Source organism: Dasypus novemcinctus, chromosome 6, assembly GCF_030445035.2.
Source record: "Dasypus novemcinctus isolate mDasNov1 chromosome 6, mDasNov1.1.hap2, whole genome shotgun sequence".
NCBI lineage: Eukaryota > Metazoa > Chordata > Mammalia > Cingulata > Dasypodidae > Dasypus > Dasypus novemcinctus.
This window is the reverse complement of record NC_080678.1, coordinates 90588911-90616015: the sequence shown is the minus strand read 5'-3', so window position 1 is coordinate 90616015 and position 27105 is coordinate 90588911. Positions and strand designations below refer to the sequence as shown.

The window sequence follows — 27105 nt, the reverse complement described above, 5'->3', positions numbered from 1 at the left end:
TGGAATATATATATAATGGAATACTACTCAGCTTTAAAGTATAATAAAATTCCAATATATGCCACTACAAGGATGAATCTTGAGGGTAGCATATTGACTGATACGTTAGCCAAACAGGGACAAATAATTGTATGATTCCATTTACATGAAATAGCTAGAAAATGCAAATTCATGGAGACAGAGAGTACAGGTTTCGGGGGGGGGGCAAGGATAATGTGTAGTTAATGTATAATGGTTGGATGGTTTCTGTTTGGGGAGATAGGAAAGTTCTAGTAACAGATGAGGTGGTGAGGGTAGCACAACATTGTGAATGTGATTAATCCCACTGAATGAAATGCTTGGGAGTGGTTGAGATGGGAAAGTTTATGTTGTCTGTATGTTTCTACAATTAAAAAAAAAAAGAGCAGTCAAAGACAATAACAATTAAATGCAATACATGTTCTTGGATGGGATCTAAAAATGGAGGGGGAAAAGGCCCAAAATGACATTACTGATTCATATGAAAAACTGGAATATAGATCATAAGCTTTATATCAATGTTGACATCTTGAACTTCATAAATGTACTTAAGATGGCTACATAAGGAAAAGAACATGCAAGTATTAGGTGTTCAAGGAGCATTATGTATATATACAACTCACTCTCAAATGTTTAGAATATTGATAAGACAGAGAGATGAACTGATAGATGGATAGTAAGAATGATATACCAAATGTGGCAAAATGTTAAAATTGGTAATTTTGAGTATCTGAGGGGGTTTGCTGATATTCTCAGTATGGGTTTTGTACTAACTTTGCAACTGTTCTAAAAGTTTGAAATTACTTAAAAAAATTTTTTAAGAAAAAAAAATAGTGCCTAACACCGAAATAATTCTTAACATAGACATTCTGCCTTAAATTCTTTCTAGAATAAAGAATATAACACTATTAATTTTCTAGTACTTATAGAAAATTCTCCAAAATTTAATAATTAGTAATACTAAATACTAATAATTAGTATTTATAAATGTTGTTATATAAAATAATACATTCTAGAATTCTTCTTTGAGCCAAGTGTGAAATTATTCTTTAATCTTTAATTATTGTGAAAAATTTTAATGACAGCATTTTACTACACAGAAGCTAAGAATTTCATATGTAAAATTTCTACTTTTTATATTTTCCATAGATTTAAGAATGAGAAATACTTGAAAAAACATATATTCCCTACTACTTGTCCTATCTTATCCTCTACAAAAATTTGTTGAACCTATTTTTTTTCACTGTTGACTTGTCCTGTCATATTTACAATGGGTACTAAGGCTTCTGCTATTCCATTTCTTCCTGCATCTACAGGATGAGGTCTTATTTTTATAAACTATTTTTAGAAAATTATTAGATGTATAGAAAAATTGCTATAATAGTACAAAGAGATCCAATATACTCACATCATTTCCCCTGTTATTAATATATTATGGTACATTTGTTACAATTAATGAACCAATATTGATATTTTATTTGTTAAAGCCTATATTTGATTCCAATTTCCTTAGTTTTCATTTAATTTTCTTTAGTGTTCTTGAATCCCAACCAGTACACTAAATTACATTTAGTTGTTCTCTCTCTGTAGTCTCCTTTAGACAATTTCTCACATTTTCCTTCTGATGACCTTGACAATTTTGAGAAGTACTGATCAGGTATTTTAGAGAATATTCCTCAACTGGAAAATGCCTGATGGTTTTCTCATGAATAAACACAAAGGTGGACTGCCCTTCTCATTTCATATCAAGGATATATGCTCACAACATGACATCACTATTGATATTGACATTGATCACCTGACTGAGGTAGTTCACCAGGTTTCTCCATAGTAAATTTACCATTTGGAAGGATGTCACTATGTGCAGCCAACATTTAAAGGCATAGGGAATTATGCTCCTCTTCCTTGAGCGAGGCGTCTCAGCATAAATTATATGGAATTCTTTTGTACAGACTTGTGTCTTCTATTTAATTATTTATTCATTTATATTGGTATAGACTCAGGTAATTATTTTATACTCAGAGTTATAATCTAGTATTACTTTATTTTTTTTGCTCAAATGTTTCATGGCCATGGAGCACTTTCACTTAACTCCAATGTCACCTTCTATAAAATTCTGTAAAATTGTGGGATTTTTTTTAACATTTCCTTATTTCCAGAAACTACAATATTCTTAAGGCTTATCTTGTATACTTCTTAGAATCAGCCTTTTCTCCAAGGAGGCCTAGTTCCTTTTATTGGAGAACTGGGTTAGAAAACAAGATCTTGGTGATAAGCACACTCATTGCTATTAGGATTTATTGCTTCTAGGCCCTTTCTGCTGACAGAATAATGAAATACATCCATACAGTAAAACATTATTGAACAATAAAAATGAATAAGCCACTTCCAGGAAGATGGAGGACTAGAAAGACATGGAACATTCTCTTCTCCCAGAAAAATAGCTAGAGGACAGGTAGAAATGGCCTGGGGAAAAAGTTCTAAAGTTTAGGACACCAGGGGAAGGCTAGACACCACCCAGAAGAGAGGCGCAAAGGAAAATAATCTCAATGGCAAAACTATGAATTAAAGCCGCAGCTGCACCTGCAGCTGCTGGCGCCCTCCCCCACTCTGCAGACAATTCTGAATTCACAGCCCTGCACCCAGACGCTACAGACAAAGGGGGCTACCGGGATCCACCTCCCCAGGAATGAGGGGAGGGAGGGACACAGCCTAAGGCTGACTCAGCTTTAGACCCTCAAGTTTGGTCTGCCTGTTCCCTGAGCCCTCCCAGGACAGGCATGGCTGCACCATTGTTTGCCTGGGCAGCCAGCTCCAGACTAGAGATTTAACACTTGAAATCACCCTACCTACTGACCGGGAATGGTTGTTGAGGACGCAGAGGGGAGTGGAATGATTTCCTGGCTAGGAAGAGAGGGCGCTGCAGCACAGGTTGGAGAAAGACCTCTAAGACAATAGCATTATGAGGTTCTTAACCTCCAGGCAAGATCCTCCATCACATTGATCAGTCCCTTTTGCAGCCAATAGACTCAGACCAGGCTTTGAATTGAGAGGGTTGTCAAAGACCACCACCTGCTGGCCGATCAAGGAAGTGCAAGTGGGGATATTAAAGGTAAGTAAGAGAGGCTTTTTCCAAGCCTTTCCAGCCTCCCTACCCAAGGCCCGTGGAATCAGGTCTGCAAACCATTACTGGGTCCAGATTTGAGCAACTAATAGGGACAATCCTGAAGATCCAGGATAGGTTGAACCAAGAATCAAAGAACAACCATAACACACAGACTCCCACCACTAAATCCCTAAAAAGAGAGAAATTGAGCATCAGAATAAATTCACCATCATAATCAGATGCCTAGACATTAGCAAAAGATTACAAGCCATACTAATAAAATGGAATGGCCCAGGAAAAGGAATATATCAAAGCCCTAGATGACAGAAAAGATTTGAGACAATTAACAAGATACAAATTTTCAATCAATTAATGAGTTGAAAAATAATAAGGCTAAAGGGATATAAGACATCAAGAAGACAAAATTTTTCATCAAATATTTCTAAAAGTGTATGTTCTTTGGAAACAGATGTGGCTAAAGCAATTGGGCTCCTGTCTACCATATAGGAGGTCCAGGGTTCAATACCCAGTGCCTCCTGGTGAAGGCAAGCTGGCCCGTGTGGTGAGGAAGCCCACGCGAAGTGCTGCCCTCTGCAAGGAATGCTTCCCTGCGCAGGAGTGCTGCCCAGCGCAGGAGTGCTGGCCCACGCAGAGAGTTAATACAGCAAGATGACACAGCAAAAAGAGAGACAGAGGAGAGACAATAAGAGATGCAACAGACCAGGGAACTGAGGTGGTGAAAGAGAATGATCACCTCTCTCCCACTCCATAAGATGCCAGGATCAGTTTCTGGAGCTGCCTAATGAGAATACAAGCAGACACAGAAGAACATACAGCAAATGGACACAGAGAGCAGACAATGAGAGGGAGGGGGGAGAAATAAATAAATCTTTTTTTTTAAAGTGTATGGTCTAAAATGTAAACCACAATGTAAACCATTGACCGTGGTTAGTAGTGATGTTTCAATATTTGTACATCAGTTATAACAAATGCACCACCCACATGTAAAAAGGTTATGAATATGGGAAGGGGGAAAAGGGGGAGAATGTTGGGTATATGGGAGTCCTGTCTATTCTGTATGTGACTTTACTGTGACCTAAAACTTCTTTGAAAACAAAATGAAAAAAAAGTAAGACACTGGGGAAGAAATGGAAGAAAATGCCACTGTACCTACAGGACAACAGATATGACAGTGATGAAAGGCAAAACGTCAAAAAAAATTAATGTTTATTATTTTTTAATATCCTTTTTACTTTTAGTTTTTCTAAATTATTTTGTATTTTCTTATGTTTAAAACTATCATTTCTTTTTCTTATTAATTGTATTTGGTGATATTCTTGCCTTCATTTTTGAAGAAATTTTGGATCGAAGAAGAGTTAACTCTATGGCAGGGGAGGATCATTGGTATGGGGTGTCAGTGAATGGGGACACATGAGGGGAAGTTCACCTGGGCACACATATAAGGTATATAAATATGTTCAAATGTTCGTGGGGCATTGCCACAGTGGGTAGAGATTCACACAAGAACCAAAAGAATATTGAATTCCCATTGGGGGGAGCTCTGCCACATTCTCTACTGGACCAGCAACAATCCCCCAAGTACAGGGGCAATGACTAGTGAAAAAGGATGGTCCATTGATGGGCCCTTGATATTGACGACTTATGAATCTTTGCTCTTGAAATTGCAACATAGCCTAGTGTTGTAGGGTGCCTTAGAGTTACATTTCTGAGAGCCTCTAGGTTGCTCAAATATGGCCACTCTTTAAGCTAAACTCAGCAGATAAATGCATTACATTCTGCCCAGTGTGGGACCTAAGTCCCAGGGATGAGCCTTCCTGGCATCGAAGGAATACTACCATACACTGACTGGTGATGCAACTGGGAAAAGACCTTGAATAAAAGGGGGAAATGGTAAAGACAAATGAGTTTATATGGCTAAGAGACTTCAAAGTGAGCTGGGAGGTCATCAGAGAGGTAATGCTTATGCGCACCTCATCAGGCTCTCATACACAGTCGAAGTAGATACTGCCCCCAAATAGTGGGGCTCCTGGGGGCTCTGGAGACACCCAGGTTCCTATGGTCATGCCAGATAGCTCCAGAAATTGGTGCCTTGCCAGTGGGCCCTACTTTGGAGTTTGTGCTCCTGAGTGTGACAGAGTTGGACTCAGATGGGACTTCTCCACACATGCCTCTTCTGTTCCTTTTATTTGAACCTATAGTTGGTGCAGGAGTTGGCAGGTGAACATCCAAGAGCCTTAAATCTCTGGACTGTCTACATGTCAGTGGGTCCTGAACCTTAGAAGAGTTGCAGCATCTACTCTCCAGTTCATGGAACTCATCCAGGGCAACTAACAAGGAGGTGAGGATGGAAACCACCACTCCAAGGAACTGAGAGTCTACAACTGCAAGCAAGAGAGTACCATCCACAGCCATATGGGATCAAAGCCCCATCTCAATTAGAGGTGTAGTGGGCATCACCATCCCAGAATCCTCAGGATTGGGAACTGTGATTCTAACAATGGAAGAAATTATATCTTTGATGTGGACAGTGTCCACTGGAGGTGCTGAAGTCAGGGAGTGGGAAAAAGAGGTGTAACATGGGGGCATTTTCAGCACTTAGAATTGTCCTGAATGGCATTGCAATGACATATACAGGCCATTATATATGCTGCTATAACCTACAGAATTGAGTGAGAGTGTGAACTACAATTTAAACTATAATCCATGCTTAGTGGCAATGTCTCAAAATGTGCTCATAAATTGCAATGAATGTACCACACTAATGAAAGAAGTTGTTAATGTGGGGAAAAGTGGGAGGTGTGGGGCATATGGAAATCACTCATATTTTTTAATGTACCATTTTATGTAATCTAAATAATTTTTAAAAATAAAAATATATTTTAAAAAAGACACAGTGAATACAAAGAAAAAATAGAAAATTTAAATAGAAAAATAACAGAGCTCATGGAAATGAAAGAAACAATAGGTGAGATTAAAAACACATTAGAGGGAAGCAGATTTGGCCCAATGGATAGGGCATTGGCCTACCACATACATGGGAGGTCCAAGGTTCAAAACCAGGGCCTCCTGACCCATGTGCAGTGCTGATGTGCGCAAGGAGTGCTGTGCCATGCAGGGGTGTCCCCTGCGTAAGAGAGCCCCATGCACAAGGAGTGCGCCCCGTAAGGAGAGCTGCCCAGGGCAAAAAAAGTGCAGCCTGCCCAGCTATGGTGCCGCACACATGGAGAGCTGATGCAGCAAGATGACGCAAGAGAAAACGAGACACAGATTCTGGGTGCCGCTGACAAGAATACAAGCAGACACAGAACACACAGCAAATGGACACAGAAAGCAGACAACTGGGAGGGGAGGGGCGGGGAAGGGGAGAGAAAAAAAAATACTTTAGAATTCTGAGAAGATGGAAGAATAGAAAGACACAGGACTCTCTTCTGTCCCAGAAAAATAGCAGACAGACTGAAACAGCCTGGGAAAAAATCTTCTAGAGTTTAGGACACCAGGGGAAGGCTGGACACCACCCAGAAAAGAGAGGAACAAAGGAAAAGAATCATGATGGCAACACTGTGAATTAAAAGCCATGGCTGCTACACTAAAGACACTTTTGAATACTCAGGCCTCTGGGCTGATGGCTACAAAGAGGGCCCTAGAGATCCACCTTCCCAGGAAAGGGGAGAAAGAGAGGGACACGGCCTAGGCTGACTCAGATTTTGAGGGACAGATCTGGTCTGCTGTGTCCCATGCACCCTTCCTGCCAGGTGGGGCCACATCTTTGTTTGCCTTGGGGGCCAGCTCTGGACTAAAGAGATCAGGGACTAAAGACACCCGACCCTCTTGACCACCCTCTCTACTATCCGGGACTGACTGGTTAGGATGCAGAGGGGACTGGGATTATCTCCTACCAGGGAAAAGGGAGGAGGTTGCCAGCGAAGCCTGAACTGTCTCTGCAAAGTTTGAATTACAAGGTTTTTAGTCTCCAGGCAGGAACCAATATCATATTGATCTAGTCTGTGTTGCAGCAAGCATAATCCAATCAGGCAATGAACTGAGAAGGCTGCCAAAATGTACTATCTGCTGGCAAACCAAGGAAGTACACGCGAGGAAATTAAAAGTCAATAAGTAAGAGAGGCTTTTTCCAGCCTTTATAGCCTCCATCCCCTAGGCCCTAGGAAGCGGGTCTGCAACCCATTATTGGGTCCAGAGCCTAGTTTTGAGCAACTAACAGGGACAATCTTAAAGACCCAGGTTGAAACCAGAATCAAAGAGCAGCAGTAACACACAGCTTCACACCACTAAATCCCTACGAAAAAGAGAATTGAACATCTGAGTAAACTTACCATCCTAATCACATGCCTTGACAGCAGCAAAAAGTCATAAGTCATATGAAGAAAATGGAAGATATGGCCCAAGAAAAGGATATATAAAAACAGAGAAGACACACAGGATTTGAGACAATGAGATGCATACAAATTTCCAAAATCAAATTAATGAGTTGAAAGGATAATATGGCTAAAGAGATAAACGACTTCAAGACGTTGAGTGAGCACAAAGAAAAATTTGAAAACCAGAATAGAAAAGTGTAGCAATTTGATATGGTTATGAATTCCAAAAATAGATATTGGATTATGTTTGTAATCTGGTCTGCACCTGCGCATGATTTATGATTAGGGCTTTGATTGGGCCACATCAATAGGACGTTGAGTCCCCGTCCCTTGGTGGGTGGGGGATTCACAGATAAAAAGCATGGCAAAGGACAGAGCTGAGGGTTTTTGATGTTGGAGTTTTGATGTTGGAGTTTGATGCTGAAGCCTTAAGCTGGAGCCCTGGGAAGGAGGCTCACAGAGGAAAGAGAAGTCAGCCCCAGGAAGAGAGGAACCCTGAGCCCAGGAAGAAGCAAGTCCTGGGAAGAAAGGAGTCTTGAACCCAGAGAAAAGCAAGACCCTGGAAGGGAGGAACCTAGGAAGCCTGAACCCTGGCAGACATCGGCAGACATCTTGCTTCAATACATGAAAATAGACTTTGGTGAGGGAAATAATTTATGTTTTATGGCCTGGTATCTGTAAGCTCCTACCCCAAATAAATATCCTTTATAAAAACCAACCAATTTCTGGTATTTTGCATCAGCACCCTTTTGCTGACTAACATAAAAAGTAATAGAGCTCATGGGAATAAAAGATACAATAGGTGAGACCAAAAACATATTAGAGGGAAACAGATGTGGTTCAGGCAACTGAGCTCCCACCTACCACATAGGACGTGTAAATTCAGTACCTGGTCCCTCTTGGAGAAGATGAGCAAGATGGCAAGCTGACATGACAGGCTGGCATGGCAAGTTCATGCAACAAGATGACACAATCAAGTTACAGCAAGGAAACACAATGAAGGACTTAACAACAGCAGGGAGTGGAGGTAGTTCAGGTGATTAGATGCCTCCTTCCCACATGGGAGGTTCTGGGTTCAGTTCCTGGTGCCTCCTAGAAAAATAAGACCAGAATACAAGAAATGGACACAGCAATTGCAAAAAATGAGGGTTGGGGAGAAATAAATAAAATAAATATTTTTTAAAAACCACACACACAAAAAAATAGAAAAAAACATTAGAGACAGATGACAAGACTTGAAATGACAGAAGAAAGAATAAGTGATACTGAAGACAGAACGGCTGAAATTGAAGAAAGAAGAGAGAAAAGAATGGAAAAAATTGAGCAGGGATTCAGGGAGTTGAATGACAACATGAAACACAAAAACATATGTGTGATGGGAGTTCCAGAAGGAGAAGAGAAGTGAAAAGGGGCAGAAAGAGTATCTGAGGAAATAATAGTTGAAAATTTTCCAACTCTCATGAAAGAAATGAATTTACATGCCCAAGAAGCATAGCGTACCCCCGTTAAAATAAATCTGAATAGAGCTCCAAGATACCTACTACTTAGAATGTAGTTATCTTTATCAAAGATAAAGAGAAAATTATAAGAGCAGTAAGGGAGAAGCAAACCATCACATTTAAGGGATGCCCAGTAATACTTAGTATAGATTTCTCACCAGAAACTATGGCGGTGAGAAGACAGTGGTATGATACAAATAGGATACAGAAACAAAAAAACTATCAGGCAAGACTTCTTTATCCAGCAAAACTGTTCTTTAAATATGAAGAAATATGAGTATAAAATATTCATAAACAAACAGAAACTAAGAGAGTTTATAAAAACAGAATCCACCTTTGCAGGTAATATTAAAGGAAGCCTTAGATGCTAAAAGAAAAATACAGGAGAGAGAAGCTTGAAGGAGAGTACAGAATAAAGAATAGTAGAAAGGATAACCAAAAGAGTAAAAAGACAGATGAAAATCAGATATGACATATGAAAACCAAAGAATAAAATTATATAAGTAAAAAATGCATTTACAGTAATATCATGGAATGTGAATGGATTAAACTCTCCATTCAAAAGATATAGGCTGACAGAATGGATAAAAAAACAATCAGCCATCCATATGCTTCTTACAAGAGATTCATCTTAGAAAGTAAAAGGTTGAAAAAAATAATTGAGGCAAAATCTGGCAAAACTGAAGGAAGAAACAGACATCTATACAATAGCATTGGAGACTCCAACACATCACTCACATGATTAGATAGAATAACTAGACAGAAAGTCAACAAGAAACAGAGAACTTGAACAGTATGATAAACAAGTTAGACCTAAAAGACATATATATAAAATGTTGGACCCAAACTCAGCAGGTTATACTTTCTTCGCAAGTGCCCATGGATCTTTCTCCAGGATAGAATACATTTTATGTCACAATATGTTCTCAATGAATATAAAAAGAATGAAATTATATAAAGTACCTTCTCAGATCATAATGAAATTAAATTGGAAATCGATAATATTCAGGAAAGAGGTAAATTTGCAAATGGGTGGAAGCTAAATAATCAGTGGGTCAAAGAAGAAATTGCAAGTGAAATCAGTAAATATACTGAAACAAATGAAAATGAGAAGAAAACTTATCAAAACTTAATATAAGCCCTTAATTGCTTATATTAAAAAAGAAGAAAGAGCTAAAATCAAAGATCTACATGAACAACTGGAGAAACTAGGAAAAGAACAGTAAACCATTCCCAAAGCAAGGAGAAGGAAAGAAATAAAAAAGATTAGAGCATAAATAAATGAAACTGCGACAAAAAAAATAGAGAAAAAACAACAAAACCAAAAGCTGGTTCTTTGAGAAGAACAATAAAATTGACAACCCCCTAACTAGAACTAACAAAGAAAAAAAGAAAGGAGAAAATAAATACAATCAGAAATGAAAGGGGGGAAGTTACAACTGACCCTGAAATAAAAAGGATCACAAGAGGGTATTATGAGAAAATGTATACCAACAAATTTGACAACCCAAACAAAATGGACAAATTCCTAGAAATGCAAAAACAACCTACAATGACACTATAAGAAATAAAAGAACTTAACAAACCAATAACATTTAAAGAGATTGGATCAGACATAAAAAATCTCCCAAAAAAGAAAAGCCCAGGACCAGATGGGTTCATAGGTGAATTTTGAGAAGAATTAATACCAATCCCATTTAAACTCTTCAAAAAATCAAAGGGAAAATTATGCAACACAGTTCATGAAGCCAGCATACCCTAATACCAAAGCCAGATAAAGACACTACAAGAAAAGAAAATTACAGACCAATTTTTCCAATAAACAGAGATGCAAAAATTCCCAACAAAATACTTGCAAATCAGGAACCAACAACATAACCAAAGACTTATACATCACAATCAAGTGGGATTTATTACTGGTATGCAAGAATGGTTCAATATAAGAAAATCAATCAATGTAATATACCACATTAACAAACTGAAGGGGAAAAAAACCCCACAAGACCACCTCAACTGATGCAGAAAAGGCCCTTGACAAAATCCAGCATCCTTTCTTGATAAATAAAACTTTGAAAGACAGGACTATAAGGAAAATTCCTCAATATGATAAAAATGCATATATGAAAAACTCACAGCCAACACTGTATTCAGTGTGTAAAGGCTGAAAGCTTTCAGTCTAAGATTGGGAACAAGACAAGGACACCCACCATCACGATTGTTATTCAACATTGTACTTGAAGTTCTAACCAGAGCAATTAGACAAGAAGAAAAAAATTAAAAGCATCCAAACAGGAAAAGAAGAAGCAAAACCCTCACTCTTTGTGGATGACATGAGCCTATTTTTTAAAAAATTTGAAATGTCTATGACAAGGTATTTGAGCTAATAAACAAGTTCAGCAAAGTGGCAGGATACAAGATTGAAACTAAAAAATCAGTAATGTTTTTGTACACTAGTATCAAACAATCTGAGGAAGAAATCAGGGAAAAAATTCCATTTACAATAGCAAGAAAAAGACTCAAATACCTAGGAATCCATTTAATCAAAGAAGTATAGGGCCTATATGCAGAAAACTACAAAATAATGCTAAAAGAAATCAAAGAAGACCTAAACATTCTATGCTCATAGATTGCAAAATGAAATAGCATGAAGATGTCAATCCTACCCAAACTAATTCAGGTTCAGTGCAATACCAATCAAAATTCCAACAGCCTACTTTACAGAAATAAAGAAATCAATTGCCAAATTCATTTGGAAGGAAAAGTGCACCCAAATAGCCAAAAGCATCCTATAAAAGAAGAGCAACATGGGAGGAATTTCATTGCCTGACCATGAAACATATTATGAGTCTACATTGGTCAAAACAGCATGGTACTGGCACAGATAGATACACTGATCATTGGAATAGAATTCAGAGTCCAGAAATAAACCCTCACCTACATGGCCAGCTGGTTTTTGACAAACTTACCAAGTCCATGCCAATGGGACAAAAGAGTCTCCTCAACAAATGGAGCTGAGAGAACTGGACATCAATAACCAAAAGAAAGGGGACCCCTATCACATTCCCTACACAAGAATCAGTTCAAAATAGTTCAAAGACCTAAATGTAAAATCCAGGACCATAAAACTACAAGAAAATGTAGGGAAACATCTTAAAGACCTTGTAGTAGGTGGTGGCTTCTTGGACCTTATACCCAAAGCATGCACAACAAAATAAAAAAGATAAATGGGACCTCCTCAAAATTAAACACTTTTGTACCTCAAAAGATTTTGTCAAAAGGGTGAAAAGGCAGCTGACTCAATGGGAGAAAATATTTGGAAATCACATTACTGACAAGGGCTTAATATCCATGATATATAAAGATGTTACAATTCAATAATAAAAAGAAAAACGACCTGATCAAAAAATGGGCAAAATACTTCAATAATTCGTCCAAAGAAAAAATAAAAATGGCAAAAAAAAAAAAGTTCATCATAGGGAAATGCAAATGCAAATCAAAACTACAATGAGATATTTCATACCTATCAAAATGACCACTATTAAAAAGACAGAGAACTACAAGTGTTGGAGAGGATGTGGAGAGAGCAGAACATTTATTTATTGTTGGTGGGAATGTAGAATGGTACAGCCAATGTGGAGGACTGTTTGGCAGTTCCTAAGGAATATTTGTATAGATCTGCCACATGGCCCTACAATACCTCTACTGGGAATATACCCAGCAGAACTGAGAACAGTGACAGGAAAAGACATCTGTACACTGATGTTCATAGCAGCGTTATTCACAATTGCCAAAAATTGGAAACAAACCAGATATCCATCAACTGATGGATAAACTGTGGTGTATTCACAGTGATGGAATATTATGCAGCTGTAAGAAGAGATGAAGGCGGCAGACTTGGCCCAGTGGTTAGGGCATCCGTCTACCACATGGGAGGTCCGCGGTTCAAACCCCAGGCCTCCTTGACCCGTGTGCCGCTGGCCCATGCGCAGTGCTGATGTGCGCAAGGAGTGTCGTGCCACGCAGGGGTGTCCCCCGCATAGGGGAGCCCCACACACAAGGAGTGCGCCCCATAAGGAGAGCCGCCCAGTGCGAAAGAAAGTGCAGCCTGCCCAGGAATGGTGCCGCACACACAGAGAGTTGACACAACAAGATGACGAAACGAAAAGAAACACAGATTCCCGTACCGCTGACAACAGAAGCGGACAAAGAAGATGCAGCAAATAGACACAGAGAACAGACAAACGGGGTGGGGGGGGGGAAGGGGAGAGAAATAAATCTTTAAAAAAAAAAAAGAAGAGATGAAGTCACAAAGTATATGACTACATGGATGAACCTAGAGGTCATTATGTTGAGTGAACCAAGCCAGACACAAATGGACAAATACTGTGTGACTGTGCTACTATAAACTAATTATATTGTGTAATACACTGTATGATTCCATTTATAGAAAATGTAAATACAAATCAATTCATAAATTAGTGGTTATGTAGGCCTGAGGGAAGCATGCTAAGGTGTGTGGAGTTTAAATCATTCTAAAATTTTTTTGTGGTGATGAATGCACAACACTGTGATTATAATAAAAGCCATTAATTATTAAAAAACACATTAGAGGCTTACAACAGCAGACTCGAAATGATAGAAGGTAAGTGATACAGAAGACAGAACAGCTGAAATTGAAAAGAACAGAGAAAAAAAAGGAAAAAAAAAATGACCAGGTGTTCAGGAAGTTGAATAATAACATGAAATGCAATAATATATGTGTCTTCTTTTAGAAGAGAGAAGGGAAAAGGGGCAGAAAAAGATGTGAGGAAATAATGGCTGAAAATTTCCCAACTCTCATGAAAGAAATGAATTTACATGTCCAAGAAGCACAGGGTATTCCAATCAGAATAATTCTGAAATAGACCTACTCCAAGATACCTACTGCTCAGAATTTCAAACATCAAAGATAAAGAGAAAATTCTGAGAGTAGCAAGGTAGAAGGAAACCATCACATACAAGGGACATTCAGTAATAGTATGGATTTCTCACCAGAAGCCATGGAGGCGAAAAGACAGTGAGTGGTATGATACAATTAGGATACTGAAAGAGAAAAACTGTCAGTCAAGAATTCTTCATCAGCAAAATTGTCCTTCAAATCTGAAGGTGACTTTAAAAGATTCACAGGGAAGTGGATGTGGCTCAACTGATAGAGTGCCCGCCTACCATATAGGAGGTCCAGGGTTCAAACTCAGGGCCTTCTGGCCTGTGTGGTGAGCTGGCCCATGTGCAGTGCTGCCACATGCAAGGAGTGCCATGCCATGCAGGGGTGTCCCACGCATAGGGGAGCCCCATGTGTAAGGAGGAGTGTGCCCCTGCAAGGACAGCCACCCCATGCAAAAAATGTGCAGCCTGCCCAGTAGTGGCGCTGCAGGAGAGCTGACGCAGCAAGACGATGCAACAAAAAGAGACACAGATTCCTGGTGTTGCCGAGAATGCAAGCGGACACAGAAGAACACACAGCAAATGGACACAAGAGAGCAGAGCAGACAATGGGGGAGGGGGAGGCGGGAAGGGAAAGAAATAAATAAAATAAATCTTTTAAAAAGAAGACTCACAAATAAACAGAAACTAAGACAGTTCATAATAAAGAATCTGCCATTGCAGGAAATATTAAAGGGAGCCTGAGAACCCAAAAGAAAAAGACAGGAGAGAGAGGCTTGGAGGAGAGTGTAGAAGGCAAGAATACCAGGAAGGATTACCAACAGAGTAAAAGGACAGATTAAAATAAGATATGACATTTGAAAACCAAGAATAAAATGGTAGAAGTAAATAATGTATTTACAGTATTATCATTAAATGTGAATGGATTAAACTCCCCATTCAAAAGATACAGGCTGCAAATGGATTAAAAAAACATGAGCCATCCACATGCTGCCTACAAGACTCTCACCTTATACCAGGGGTTCTTAACAAGGGGTCCGTGAGCTTCAATTGAAATTTAAAAAGCATTATTCTAGTGGGGACATGTTGGTGCGGCTGTGATATATTTATTAAGTAATATACAGTACAGTGTGGACTTAATAAGGGGTCCAAGGTTTTCACTTGACTGGCAAAGGGGTCTGTGGAACAAAAAAGGTTGAGAACCCCTGCCTTAGACTGAGGGATACAAATCAGCTGAAAGTTAAAGATTGGAAAAAGAAACTCCACGTGAACAGTAACCAAAAAAGAGCAGGGGTAGCTGTACTAATAATGGACAAAACAGACTTTAAATGCAAAAAATTATGAGATAAAGAAGGCCATTATATATTAATAAAAGGGACAACCCACCAGGATGGAATAACAATCATTAATATCTACTTACCTAGCCAGGGTGTGACTGAAAACATGAAGTAAATTCTGACAAAGCTGAAGGGAGAAATAGACTTCTCTAAAATAATAATTGGACACTTCAATGCACCACTCACATAATTAGACAGGACAACTAGACAGAAAACCAACATGGATACAGAGAACTTAAACAATATGATAAACGAGCTAGACCTAACAAATATATACAGAATGCTGCATTCCAAATCAGCGGGTTATACATTCTTCTCAAGTTCTCATGGGTCTTTCTCCAGGATAGAACACATGTTAGGTGACAAGGCAGGTATCAATAAATATAAAAAGACTGAAATTATAAAAAGCACATTCTCAAAGTATAATGGAACGAAACTGGAAATTAGTAACAGATGGGAGAGACGAGAATTCGCAAACATGTGGAGGCTGAACAATGCATCCTTAAACAGTGGGTAAAGGAGTAAATTTATAAGTGAAATTAGTAAATATTTTGAGGTGAATGAAAATGAAACACAACTTGTTGAAACTTATGGGATTCAATCAAGGCACTGCTAAAAAGGAAGTTTATAGATTTCACTGATTATTCTACTTTGGGTTGAGATTCTTGGATCTGTAAATTACTTGTTTTTCATCAAATTTTTAAAGAGCTAATATCAAAGGTCTAACTGAACAAATAGAGAAACTAGGAAAAGAACAATACACCATTCCCAAAGCAAGGAGAAGGAAAGAAATAAGAAAGATTAAAGCAGAAATAAATGAAATTGAGAAGAAAAAACAAGAGAAAAATCAACAAAACCATAAGCTGGCTCTATGAGAAGATCAATAATTAAAACTGACAAACCCTTAGTTATACTAACAGAGAAAAAGAGAGGTGACGCAAATACATACAAGCAGAAACAAAAGGGGGGAAGTTACAACTGACCCGACTGAAATAAAAAAGATCATGAGGATACTGTGAGAAATTGTATGCCAACAAACTAAATAATCTAGGAGAAATGGACAAACCTAGAAAGACACAACCTACATTGACTTTATAAGAAATAAAAGAACTTAACAAATCAATCACATTGAAAGAGATTGAATCAGTCATCAAAAAGCTCCCAACAGAGAAAAGTCTAGGACCAAATGGCTTCACAGCTGAATTCTACTAAGCATTTTGAGAAGAATTAACACCAATCCTGTTTAAACTCTTCCAAAAAAACTGAAGAGGGAAAAATACCAACACATTTTATGAAGCAAACATCACCCTGATATCAAAGTTAGAAAAGACACTGCAAAAAAATTACAGACCATACTCTCTAATGAACATAGATACTAAAATCCTCCACAAAATATTTGCAAATAGAATCCAAGAGAGTATAAAAGAATTATACACCACAACTAAGTGTGGCTTATTCCTTCTATGCAAGGGTGGTTCAACATAAGAAAATCAATGAACATAATACATTAACAATGTGAAGGAAAAAACACATGATAATGTCAATCTATGCAGAAAAAGCATTTAAGAAAATCCAGCATTCCTTCTTAAACACTTCAAAAGTTAGGAATAGAAGGGAAATTTCTCAATATAATAAAGGGAACATGAAAAACCCAAAGCCAACATCGTTCTCAATGTGGAAAGGTTGAAAGCTTTCCCTCTAAGATCGGGAAAAAGATGATAGCCATTGTCACCACTGTTAGCACTGTGCTAGGAGTTCTAGCTAGGGCCATTAGTCAAGGGAAAAAAAAAAGGAAAAGAAGCAGCAAAACTCTCACTATTCATGGATAACATGATCCTTTATTTAGAAAATTCTGAAATGTCTACAATATAGCTGCTTGAGCTAATAAACGAGTTCAGTAAAGTGACAGGATCCAAGATCAAATGCAAAAATCAGTTATTTTTGTACACTAGTATTGAACAATCTGAGGAGGAAATCAGGGGGGGAAATCCATTTACAATAGCAAGAAAAAGACTCAAATACCTAGGAATCCATCTGATCAAAGAAGTACAGGACCTATATGCAGAAAACTACAAAACAATGCTAGAAATCAAAGACCTAACCAAATGGAAAGACCGTCCACGTTCATGGATTGGAAGACTGAACATCATGAAGATGTCAGTCCTACTCAAATTGATTCATAGATTCAATGCAATACCCGTCATTATGCTAAGTGAAAGGAACCAAACACAAAGTACTACATATTGTATGATTCCATTTATATAAAAGGTAAATACAATTTATAAAGATGAAATTAGATTATTGATTATGTAGGGTTGAGGAAGGATGTAGGAATTGAGAGGTAACTGTTAAGGGGTGTGGAGTTTTTCTTTCTGGAGTAATGTAATTGTTTAAAAAGTTTTTGTAGTGATGAATGCACAACACTGTGATTACACTAAAAGTCATTGATTATACACTTTGGATATTCTATAGTATGTGAATATATCTTCTAAAAAAACTGCTTTATTAAAAAAACACCCCCCCCCCCAAAATGATAAAGCCACAGAAAGACAGGCATATGTTAAAAGTATATTGATGCTTAACATTTCTTCATGTTTCTACACCATTTGTATTTCTTTTTTGGAAAATTATCTTTTGCTCATTTTGAAATTGGGTAATTTGTCTTTTTGTTGTTGGTTGTACCATTTTTTGGTATATCAGGGATATTAAACCCTTATCAGATATGTGATTACCAAATATTTTTTCCCATTGAGTCGGCTGCCTTTTCACCTTTTGGACAAAGTCAGTATCACTAGCAATTAGGGAAATGCAAATCAAAACGACAGTGATACATTATTTCACATTTATTAGACTGGTCACCATTAAAAAGAAAACTGTAAATGTTGGAGTGAATGTGGAGAGAGAGGAATGCTTATTGTTAGTGGGAATGTAGAATAGTACAGCCACTGTGGAGGACTGTTTGGCAGTTCCTAAGGAAGTTGAATATAGACTTGACATGGGACCTGGCAATATCATTACTAGGCATATACCCAGAAGAACTGAGAGCAAACATGAACAGACATCTGCACATTGATGTTCAGAGCAGCATTATTAACAATTACCAAAATTTGTAAGCAACCCAAGTGTCCATCAACCGATGAATGGATAAACAAAGTGTAGTATACACACACAATGGAATATTATGCAGTAGTAAGAAGAAATGAAATCGTGAAGCATGTGACCACATGGATGAACCTGGAAAACATTATGTTGAGTGAAGCAAGCCAGACACAAAAGGACAAATTTTGTATGACTGCACTATTATGAACTAAATATATTGCATAAATTCATGGTGTTAATAATTAGAATATAGGTCACCAGAAAATATGAGCTTAGAGCAGGGAAAGCTGAGGGCTAATCTGTGTAGAATTGGTAAAAAAGGTTTGGCAATATTTGGAAATGAATAGAAATAAAATTTATCATGCTATTTGTAACTAGCAGTGCTATTGTATGGGTATGACAGTGGTTAAAAGGGAAAGTCTAAGGTCATGTATATTACTAGAAGGAAAGCTAAAAATTGTAACATGGGACTATATAAAATAGCAAAACCTCATGTAAAACTGGAATATGGGTGACATTGCATATATAATAGACTGTTTTTACAAAATAGAAGTATAAATAGAGAAGGAAACAGAAGAACAGTTATATAGGGCAGGGGAAGCAGAGAGAGATTGGGAGGTGATGAATTTTGTTCATTTTTTATTATTGGCATAATTAAAGTACTCTAAGAATGAAGTGATGAATGCACAAATATGTATTTACACCAAATACCATTGATTGTACACTTTGGATGGATTTATGCTTTATTAATACATATCAATAAAATTGACTCGCTAAAAAGTATATTGCCAAGTGAATGAATTCAGTCTTAAGGAGTGACATATGATTTTAATAATATGACATCTGGAAAATAAAAAATTACAGCAAGAGTAAAAAGTGGTTACCAAGAGTTTGGTGGAGGGGGGCAAAGAGGCTTAGCACAGGGAATTTTTTTAGGGTGGAGAAACTATTTGCATGATACTATAATAGTGGTTACATGAGGTTATGCATTTTTCAAAACCCACTGAACTTTACAGCACAAAGAGTAAACCTTAATGTTTGAAAATTTTAAAAACATCATTCAGAAGATTGGGTAATCCCCTGATGGAATGCAATCCCAGGAGGAATGCAAATAAAACAAAATAATCTAACTGTATTAAATATATGAAGAAACTTCACTGAAAGGATTAGGGGCAAAAGGTATCGACCTAAGTGACTTTGGAAATGAGTGGAGTCTGTAAAACTACGGACAAAAGAAACTGCATGTAAACATTTATACTCTAATTGATAAAGTATTTCCCGACAAGGGTACAAGTTCATAATTCTCATACCACTATAAATGTACACTGGAATTGAGTAATTAAGGAAATGGATGGGAGCGAGGTTTCTCACTGTTGGAGTGGAATTTACAAATAAGAGGAAGAGGCAAGAATGATCCATGTGGTTATAAAGACATCAGTAAGAATTCATGATTAGCTTAATATACAGATTGTTACATATAGCAACAATTATAGAAATGTGTATATACATATAGGTTACAATACACCCATCTATCTTTTTGATTTGTTAAATGGGCAACAGGAGTTCACAATGTTTCCTTTTTAATATCAACTTTTAATTACAGGAAATGCACCTATTTACATCTTAATGTTTTTAAACACCACTAAATCAAGTGTCTTAATTGAAACTATTTTTTTCAATCAGCATGCATATGATAGGCTAATAGTAAAAGACTGGTATAATACTTGTCTATATTTGTTTTGGTAAAACAAGATTATGTTCAAAATATTAAAGGTGAGATTATGGGAAGCGGACTTGGCCCAATGGATAGGGTGTCCACCTACCACATGGGAGGTCCGCAGTTCAAACCCCAGGCCTCCTTGACCCGTGTGGAGCTGGCCCACGTGCAGTGCTGATGTGCGTAACGAGTGCCATGCCATGCAGAGGTGTCCCCCGCATAGGAGAGCCCCACATGCAAGGAGTGCGCCCCGTAGGAGAGCCGCCCAGCGCAAAAGAAAGTGCAGCCTGCCCAAGAATGGCGCCGCACACACGGAGAGCTGACACAAGATAACGCAACAAAAAGAAACACAGATTCCTGGTGCTGCTGATAAGGATAGAAGCAGTCACAGAACACATAGCGAATGGACACAGAGCAGACAACTGGGTGTGGGGAGGGGAGAGAAATAAATTTAAAAAAAGAAATCTTTAAAAAAAAAAAGAGATTATAACCAAAAAAATGCCATACAGTCTAACAGCTCAACTTCGCTCACGTTTTCCTATTCTGAGTAGAATAAAATGTTTGATCCCCTTCTTAAGCAGACTGGATATGAGCTTTGGGGCTAATTTACTATCCGTCCTTGCATTTTCTTCATTATGATTTTGTCCTTTACATTTTATTCCCTTTCTAATAAACCATAAATCCCTGAGCCATAGAAAATTTCAAGGTCTTAGAATGAACGGGCACACCAAGTGTCAAGAAAAAGGAATGAAAAAAGACTCATACCTAGAGTCATCTTAGTGAACTTGCAGATTCCAAAAACTAAGAGGAAAAAGTTTTAGTCTCCAGGAAACAACCAACCAAACAGAAAGATGAAACTACCTTATTAAGATATGTTTTAGACTGACATTAGAATTTCATTAGCTTTCAAACTTTTGAGGATAAAAGATTTTGAACATAGACTTCTAGACCCAGTCAAACCACCAATTAAGTGTGGGGACATATATATATGCAATTTAATACAAGCCAGGAAAGACTCTAAATTTACATATCTTAGGCTTGCTGTAAACATTTTGCACAAGGATCTTGGACAGAGAGGAAAATAAAAAAATATTGAAGAATTTGGTGAAATTTTATATGGGTTGGTAGCTTGGGTGGTAATACTGTGTCAACCAATACTGATTTCCTTTTTTTTGGAGGGTTGGATTAAAGTTGTGTAGGTGAACGTTTTTGGGTGAAACACAAGTTAGAGTATTAACAGATGTATGGGGCATCATGTTTGCATCTTATTCTCAAATGGTTCAGAAAAAGACAAATGATAATGGGTCTTTTATCACACAAAAGAAGAAATACTGAGTTCCAATATGAAATTTTTATAACAAGGGAATCTGAGCTAGTTCCTGAGGAAAACAGACTGTGAAAGGGACAGAACAATAGTGTAGACAACAGACTAAAAGGTGACCAGAAAGAGCTAGTCCAATAGTCCAGGTGAAAGCTATGCTAACTGGACTAGGTTGCTACAGTGCATGGAAGAATAAGAAATAATCACCATCACTAAAAAAAAGATAAAAATTATAAAGTAGAGCACCAAAGAAATCTATTAGGCTCAACTCCTCACCATTAATAAGGAGGTTCAAAAAACAATGTTTAAAAAGTTATTGGCCATCATTATAATGGTAACTACCAGAAAAAGTAAAATCAAAATTATTAGAAGAGATTAGGGATCTACAATGAAATTTTAGTAATTCACATCTACTTTCATGATTTTTGTTTTATGTACTACTCTTTGTCAATTTTCAACCAGTTCATTTTTCACCTAAATCAATTTGTTTAAATTAAGCTAAGTGTATATTTCCTAATACACATTAAAAACACATAACTATTAAAATAAAAAATGTTCATCCATGTACCAGTTAAAAACATCTCATGTTCAAGGAACAGTATACAAGGTCACACTTCGGGAACTGTTGGATATAAGATTTGGTTATTTATCATGATGGCTTAAAACCGATTAAAATATATTCAAAAATTAATTCCTGATTTATTTTTTATAATTAAATCCTTGACAAGTTATATCATTGATAAAATTAAAAACTTCAGAGGGTTTGAATTTTCCATGTTGGAATGACCTGAAAATATTTCACAAAGCTAAAAACTAAAAATTTAAAGATAGACTTTTAGTGTTATTAAAAACAAACATGGGAGTAGAAGTGGCTCAAGCCATTGGACACCTCCCTCCCACATGGGAGGTCCCAGGTTTGGTTCTCTGTGCCTCCTAAAAAAAGATAAGCACAAAACAAACCAACACAGAGAGCAGACAGCGAACACAAACAACAAGGTGGAGCAGGGGGGAGGGGAAATAAATAAAATAAATCTTTGAAAACAAACAAAACCCCCCAAAATGCTTACTATTTAAAAGAAGAAACCCTGAAACTTAATGCTGCCATATAACATTAGTTTATAGACAAATATCAATGGCTTTGTTTTTATCATGGTAAGTGTCTAAATACAAGTAATTTATTCAACCTTTTAACCAGTGCCTATATACATGGTATTCAGCTAATTACTGGGAATGTAAAGACAGATATGAATGAGGTCTTTAAAATTCTGATCACTTCTCTATAAAGTTTAAAAGGTAAAGAAACGCTTCCCAAATAATTATAGGTTCTTGAAGTGTTCATCTCTCAGTGATGTTAGTATAATCCTAATATTTTTCGGAAATTAGTGAAAATACAACTTTGCCCAAAAACTTTGGTAAAACTTCAAACAAGTCTTATTTCTACATATAGTATTGGTCTAAAAAGCACTAAGCATATGTAAGGTATTATAGAATAAATGTTTTGGTCCATTTTTCAGCAGTTTAGCTATGTAATAGAGTTCATAGATTTTAAATAAATAAAACATAAGTTTTTTTTTAAGTTTTCTTAATAAGGGAGAAAAAATTGACCTATCCATTAATACAGATAGAGACATTTTTATTAACCTATTATCTCCTTATCCCCATCTCCCAGCCTAAAAAGCATTCCTTCAATCCCTAATTGCTTGGATACTCCATTTCTTGCCATCCCCTCTTGGAAGCATATTTCCCTCCTGCTCTGAAGGCAGTCAACATCCAGTCACTTACAGGAACTAGGAAAAGGGGTCAGAGCTGTCCAGGTGCCCCACAGAGCACCTACATTGGCCTCCTGGCCCCCTTGAGGAGCAGAGTCACAGAGTCAACTCAGGCTGCCTGCAGGCTCCTGACAGGGGCTCATCATCAGATTTAACTGAGTTCCTGAAAAGCAAGAGGCATCTCCAAAACCTGACTAGGATATTGGCTCTGACAAGGATATTCTGGGGAGCAAGAATAACTTCATGCTGATAGCCATTTCTTTCAAATAGAATAAATTACTTAAGATTAAATAGTTTTATAAAAGAAAAACTATTTGTAAAAGAAAACTATTTGTAAATAATCAAATAATCAAACTCATAATGAAATTAAATATTTATTTGAATTTCTCCTGGTAACAGTACTCAACATATTAAGAGAAACAAACCAAGTTGTGAAATTTTGTTTTAAATGTAGCCATTTTTTAAAGTTGACTATAAGTTGGTTTTCTGTATTTAACAGCAAAAGTGGTATATCTTCTATTTTAAAACTACCATTCAAAAGTAGTATTTTAAGAAATATATACTATGATTAACATGATATGTTTTACAGAATGGATACACATATCTGAATGCCATCTGAATTTTGGAAAAAATAGATATGTGTTAAAAATCACACTGGAAAAAACCAAATGTTCTGTTTATAAAAAGTAGCTTGAAATAAAAAGGAATTTCCTAGTAAACTCGATAAACTTTCACACATGGGATTTAAAAAAATATGCCCATCCTATTCTCACCAAAAAAAACCAAAAACACCCACATGGTAGATTTGAGTAAAGCCATTACATGCCTGCTCTTTGCTATGCAGGTGGAAGCCTGGTTACACAGCGTCACTTCCTAAAGTGCATCTTTTGAAGACTTGTCTAGTGAACTTGTGATATCAAATACAAAACACTGAACACAAGATGTGTAATAACAAAGTTAAGTCATTATGGTGTGAAATTTTAAAAACTACTTTTAAAACTTATGATTCACCAAAGAATAAAGATGTCAACTACAGCCGTATTCTTATTCTCCAACAGTACTCATTGTATGGTTTTGTTATTTGGCCAATCTTTTGGAGTCGAACAAAAATAATGCAGTCTAAACAATATTTCTTCTGTCATTATAATACGATTCCTCAGGAAGAACAGTTATGTGCAGAGCAAGAGTTAGATTTTTGGAAGTTTTGGTGCATTAACAACAGGATTTGCCTCCTGCAAGTATCTCCTCCCTGCACTCTTGTAATCATAGGTGCAGCCGTGAGTTTCTGCATAGCGGTGAGAGGCACAGAAGTTGTTTCCACATCTAAAGCACAAAAAAAGTTCATGTGAATAGTCACATTTCTATGAAAGGCTTATCTCTTTGGGATCAGAGCTTGACTTCAGGTAGTCCAACAGGAGCCCTTTGGTTCTATTTAGCAATTTCAGAGCTGACAATTCCCTTCCATTCATAAACAGGCAGAAGACTCTCCTGCTCCCCCCTCCCCCAAAGAACAGTTATATATGAACAGGACAGTTTATAATAAAGAATCTAATACAGAATTAAACAAGCTATTGACCTTTAGGAAGTAAAACTGTAAGATCTGAAAAATAGTTTTACCATTTCTTTATTCCTAAAAACCTGAGAAACTGAATTTCTTAGAAGTTCAGTCTGGTGAGAAAATTGACTATCCCATGAAAAGATTTTATGAAATATTTCTAGCAATAAGATGAGCAGTTTTTATTTGAACAGAAAACATTCTAAAAAGCATCAGTCTTTTCAGTGTCTGGTCTCAACCTAATGGCAGATACAACCCTTGGAGCATTTTTTTCCCCCCTTGAAGCATATTAATCCAATGCTAATAAAAGAAATAATTACAGGTGGAAAAAGTTAGTATCTGTTTGATTATCTTTTTGTAAATATATTATTCAGCTGTTTTGAAATCAAAGAATATATTTAATTGTTAAAGTTTATAGTACATCAGCTTTAAATTTAGTCCTTTTGTTAAATTTTAAATAGATTCTTGGGGTGAGGGGAGGTTCTTCCAAGCTATATTAAAACAAAAAGCAAGTATATCTATCATAAGAATTTACACTCCCCCATTGGTTTAAATCTAATTTAAGGGGCAGGAAAGGATCTGCTTTCACTTTTTGGAAACTCATGTGCTGTCTACTTGTTCTTGAGTTTAGTTCAACTACTATTTGAACATCACCTTAATAATGGTATTAGGAATAGCCCATTTAAAGCATGTTTTATTTTGCATAATACCAAAGCTGGGTCACCACAGAGAAAGCATTTCAGCTTCTCCAGCTGGCCAACCTGCCTGCATTCGTAGCTAGTAGCCAGTCCAGTTTTCTTTCCACAAAGAAAACAATGCTTTGCTGTTTTCTTCTTTGTTTGGATAGGGGCTTTCACGGGTGGGAGGTGATGAGTACATTCTCCTGTTTAGAGAAAGGACATCTTGATTAATACAGACATGAATCTCTAAATGTGAAATACCATTAAGCAAAAAACATTCAGGCCACAGTAAACCTCTATGGCATAAAAAATTAATTTGTGTAAAATTTATGTAGATTTAATTACATAGTCTGCAAGTGGCACTGCAGAAGTGTGGTAAGTTTTCACTGATAAAAACAACATTTTTAGGACTTTTTTTTTACACCAACACTTTTCTGATTATATCTAAGGATAATCAATTTATATAACAATTATCAAACATTGACAGAGAATCATGTAAAACATGACTGAAAAAGGTTTTAGGAGGTCTGGATTTAATGTTTATCAGCAGCTAAAGGTCTCTGAAAATCCTTCAATAGTTCAAAAATTGGATTTACAATGACTTGGTGCTATGCCTTCTGCACAACCCAGACTGGGTGCTAAGTGAAAATACAAGCACAGCAAAATAAAGATTATTCTACCAGTCCAAAATACACTTCAGATATTGCACAGAAGAAACAAAATGTGAAACAATTTTAAGTGCCTGGGCACCAAGTCAGTTCAATTCCTTCCTAAAGTGCACTTAGAAGAACCAAGAACATTTCACCACGTTGATGGGGCACTTTGTACATTTAAAAAAATGAAAGTAAGACAGGCATTTTATTTAGGGAAGGCATTATACTATAGGATATTCTTTGGAAGTTAACCTAATTGCAATTATCTTTGAAATTCAGGCATAGGATATTCCTCTTAAACATTAATGGAAGACTCTCTTGATAAAATTTAGTTCCGTATAGCCACATTATCACTTTTTTCTTTCTTTTGTGAATGCTCAATTCCTTGTTCCCCAAACTTTGCATTCAAGAACCCTTCTGAATGTGCAAAGAGATAAAGAACACAGTAGTGACAGAAATGAGGTGGCACAAAAACATAACTGTGTTCTCCTTATAAGAACAGTTTCTGTACACTCCCCTAGCCACTCAGAGAAAACCATTTATTAGTCATCAACTCTATGCTAGAGCTCCTTCTCTCCATCATTCATATATAGGATTACAACCAACTGGAAGAGTCCAAATTCCTTGGACTGACATTCAAGGTCTTATTCGTCCCATATGCCTAACTTTCTAGAATCATTTCCTGCCATTTATCAGGTCATAAACACCCTGAATGATGCTACCGAGCCATTCACATCTGCAATCTCTGCTTCTCAAATCCTCAACTCCTCTCTGTCAGCCTGGTATAATTCTATCTAACTGGGAAGACATCATTAGTCATTAACTCCTCTCCAAAGCCTTCTCTCAAATGTGTATCAAACACATGAATAAATTCAATAAAATCATGCAAGAGTTGCTTTTCAGAACAGTATGAAAGATTTTTGGATTAACTCACTGGCTTGTCATCTCCTGGTATAGTATTTGTTCTAACATAATGCTGTATAAAAACTCAGCCAACTCACCAAACAGGAAAAACAGTCAAAAAAAGTAAT

At 36.9% G+C, this 27105-nt stretch overlaps 1 protein-coding gene across 7 annotated transcripts in view; it reads right to left on the bottom strand.

Annotated features, from left to right (window-relative positions):
- The window catches only part of MARCHF8 (membrane associated ring-CH-type finger 8), a 288365-nt gene that overhangs the window by 141600 nt on the left and 119660 nt on the right, over positions 1 to 27105 (bottom strand). For 5 of the 7 annotated variants that reach the window (XR_011649067.1, XR_011649068.1, XR_011649069.1 and 2 more), the window contains 2 exons: positions 25507 to 25624; positions 23548 to 24509 (listed from right to left, as the gene is read on the bottom strand). The exons of 1 other annotated variant lie outside the window; for it this stretch is intronic. Coding sequence is in view for 3 of the 6 variants with exons in the window: in XM_012522415.4 (XP_012377869.1) it covers positions 24374 to 24509; positions 25507 to 25624 (254 nt within the window). In the remaining 3 variants the exon portion in view is untranslated. Of the gene's footprint in view, positions 1 to 23547; positions 24510 to 25417; positions 25625 to 27105 lie in introns of those variants that run through there. One more of the 7 variants, XM_012522417.4, reaches the window with a different exon arrangement.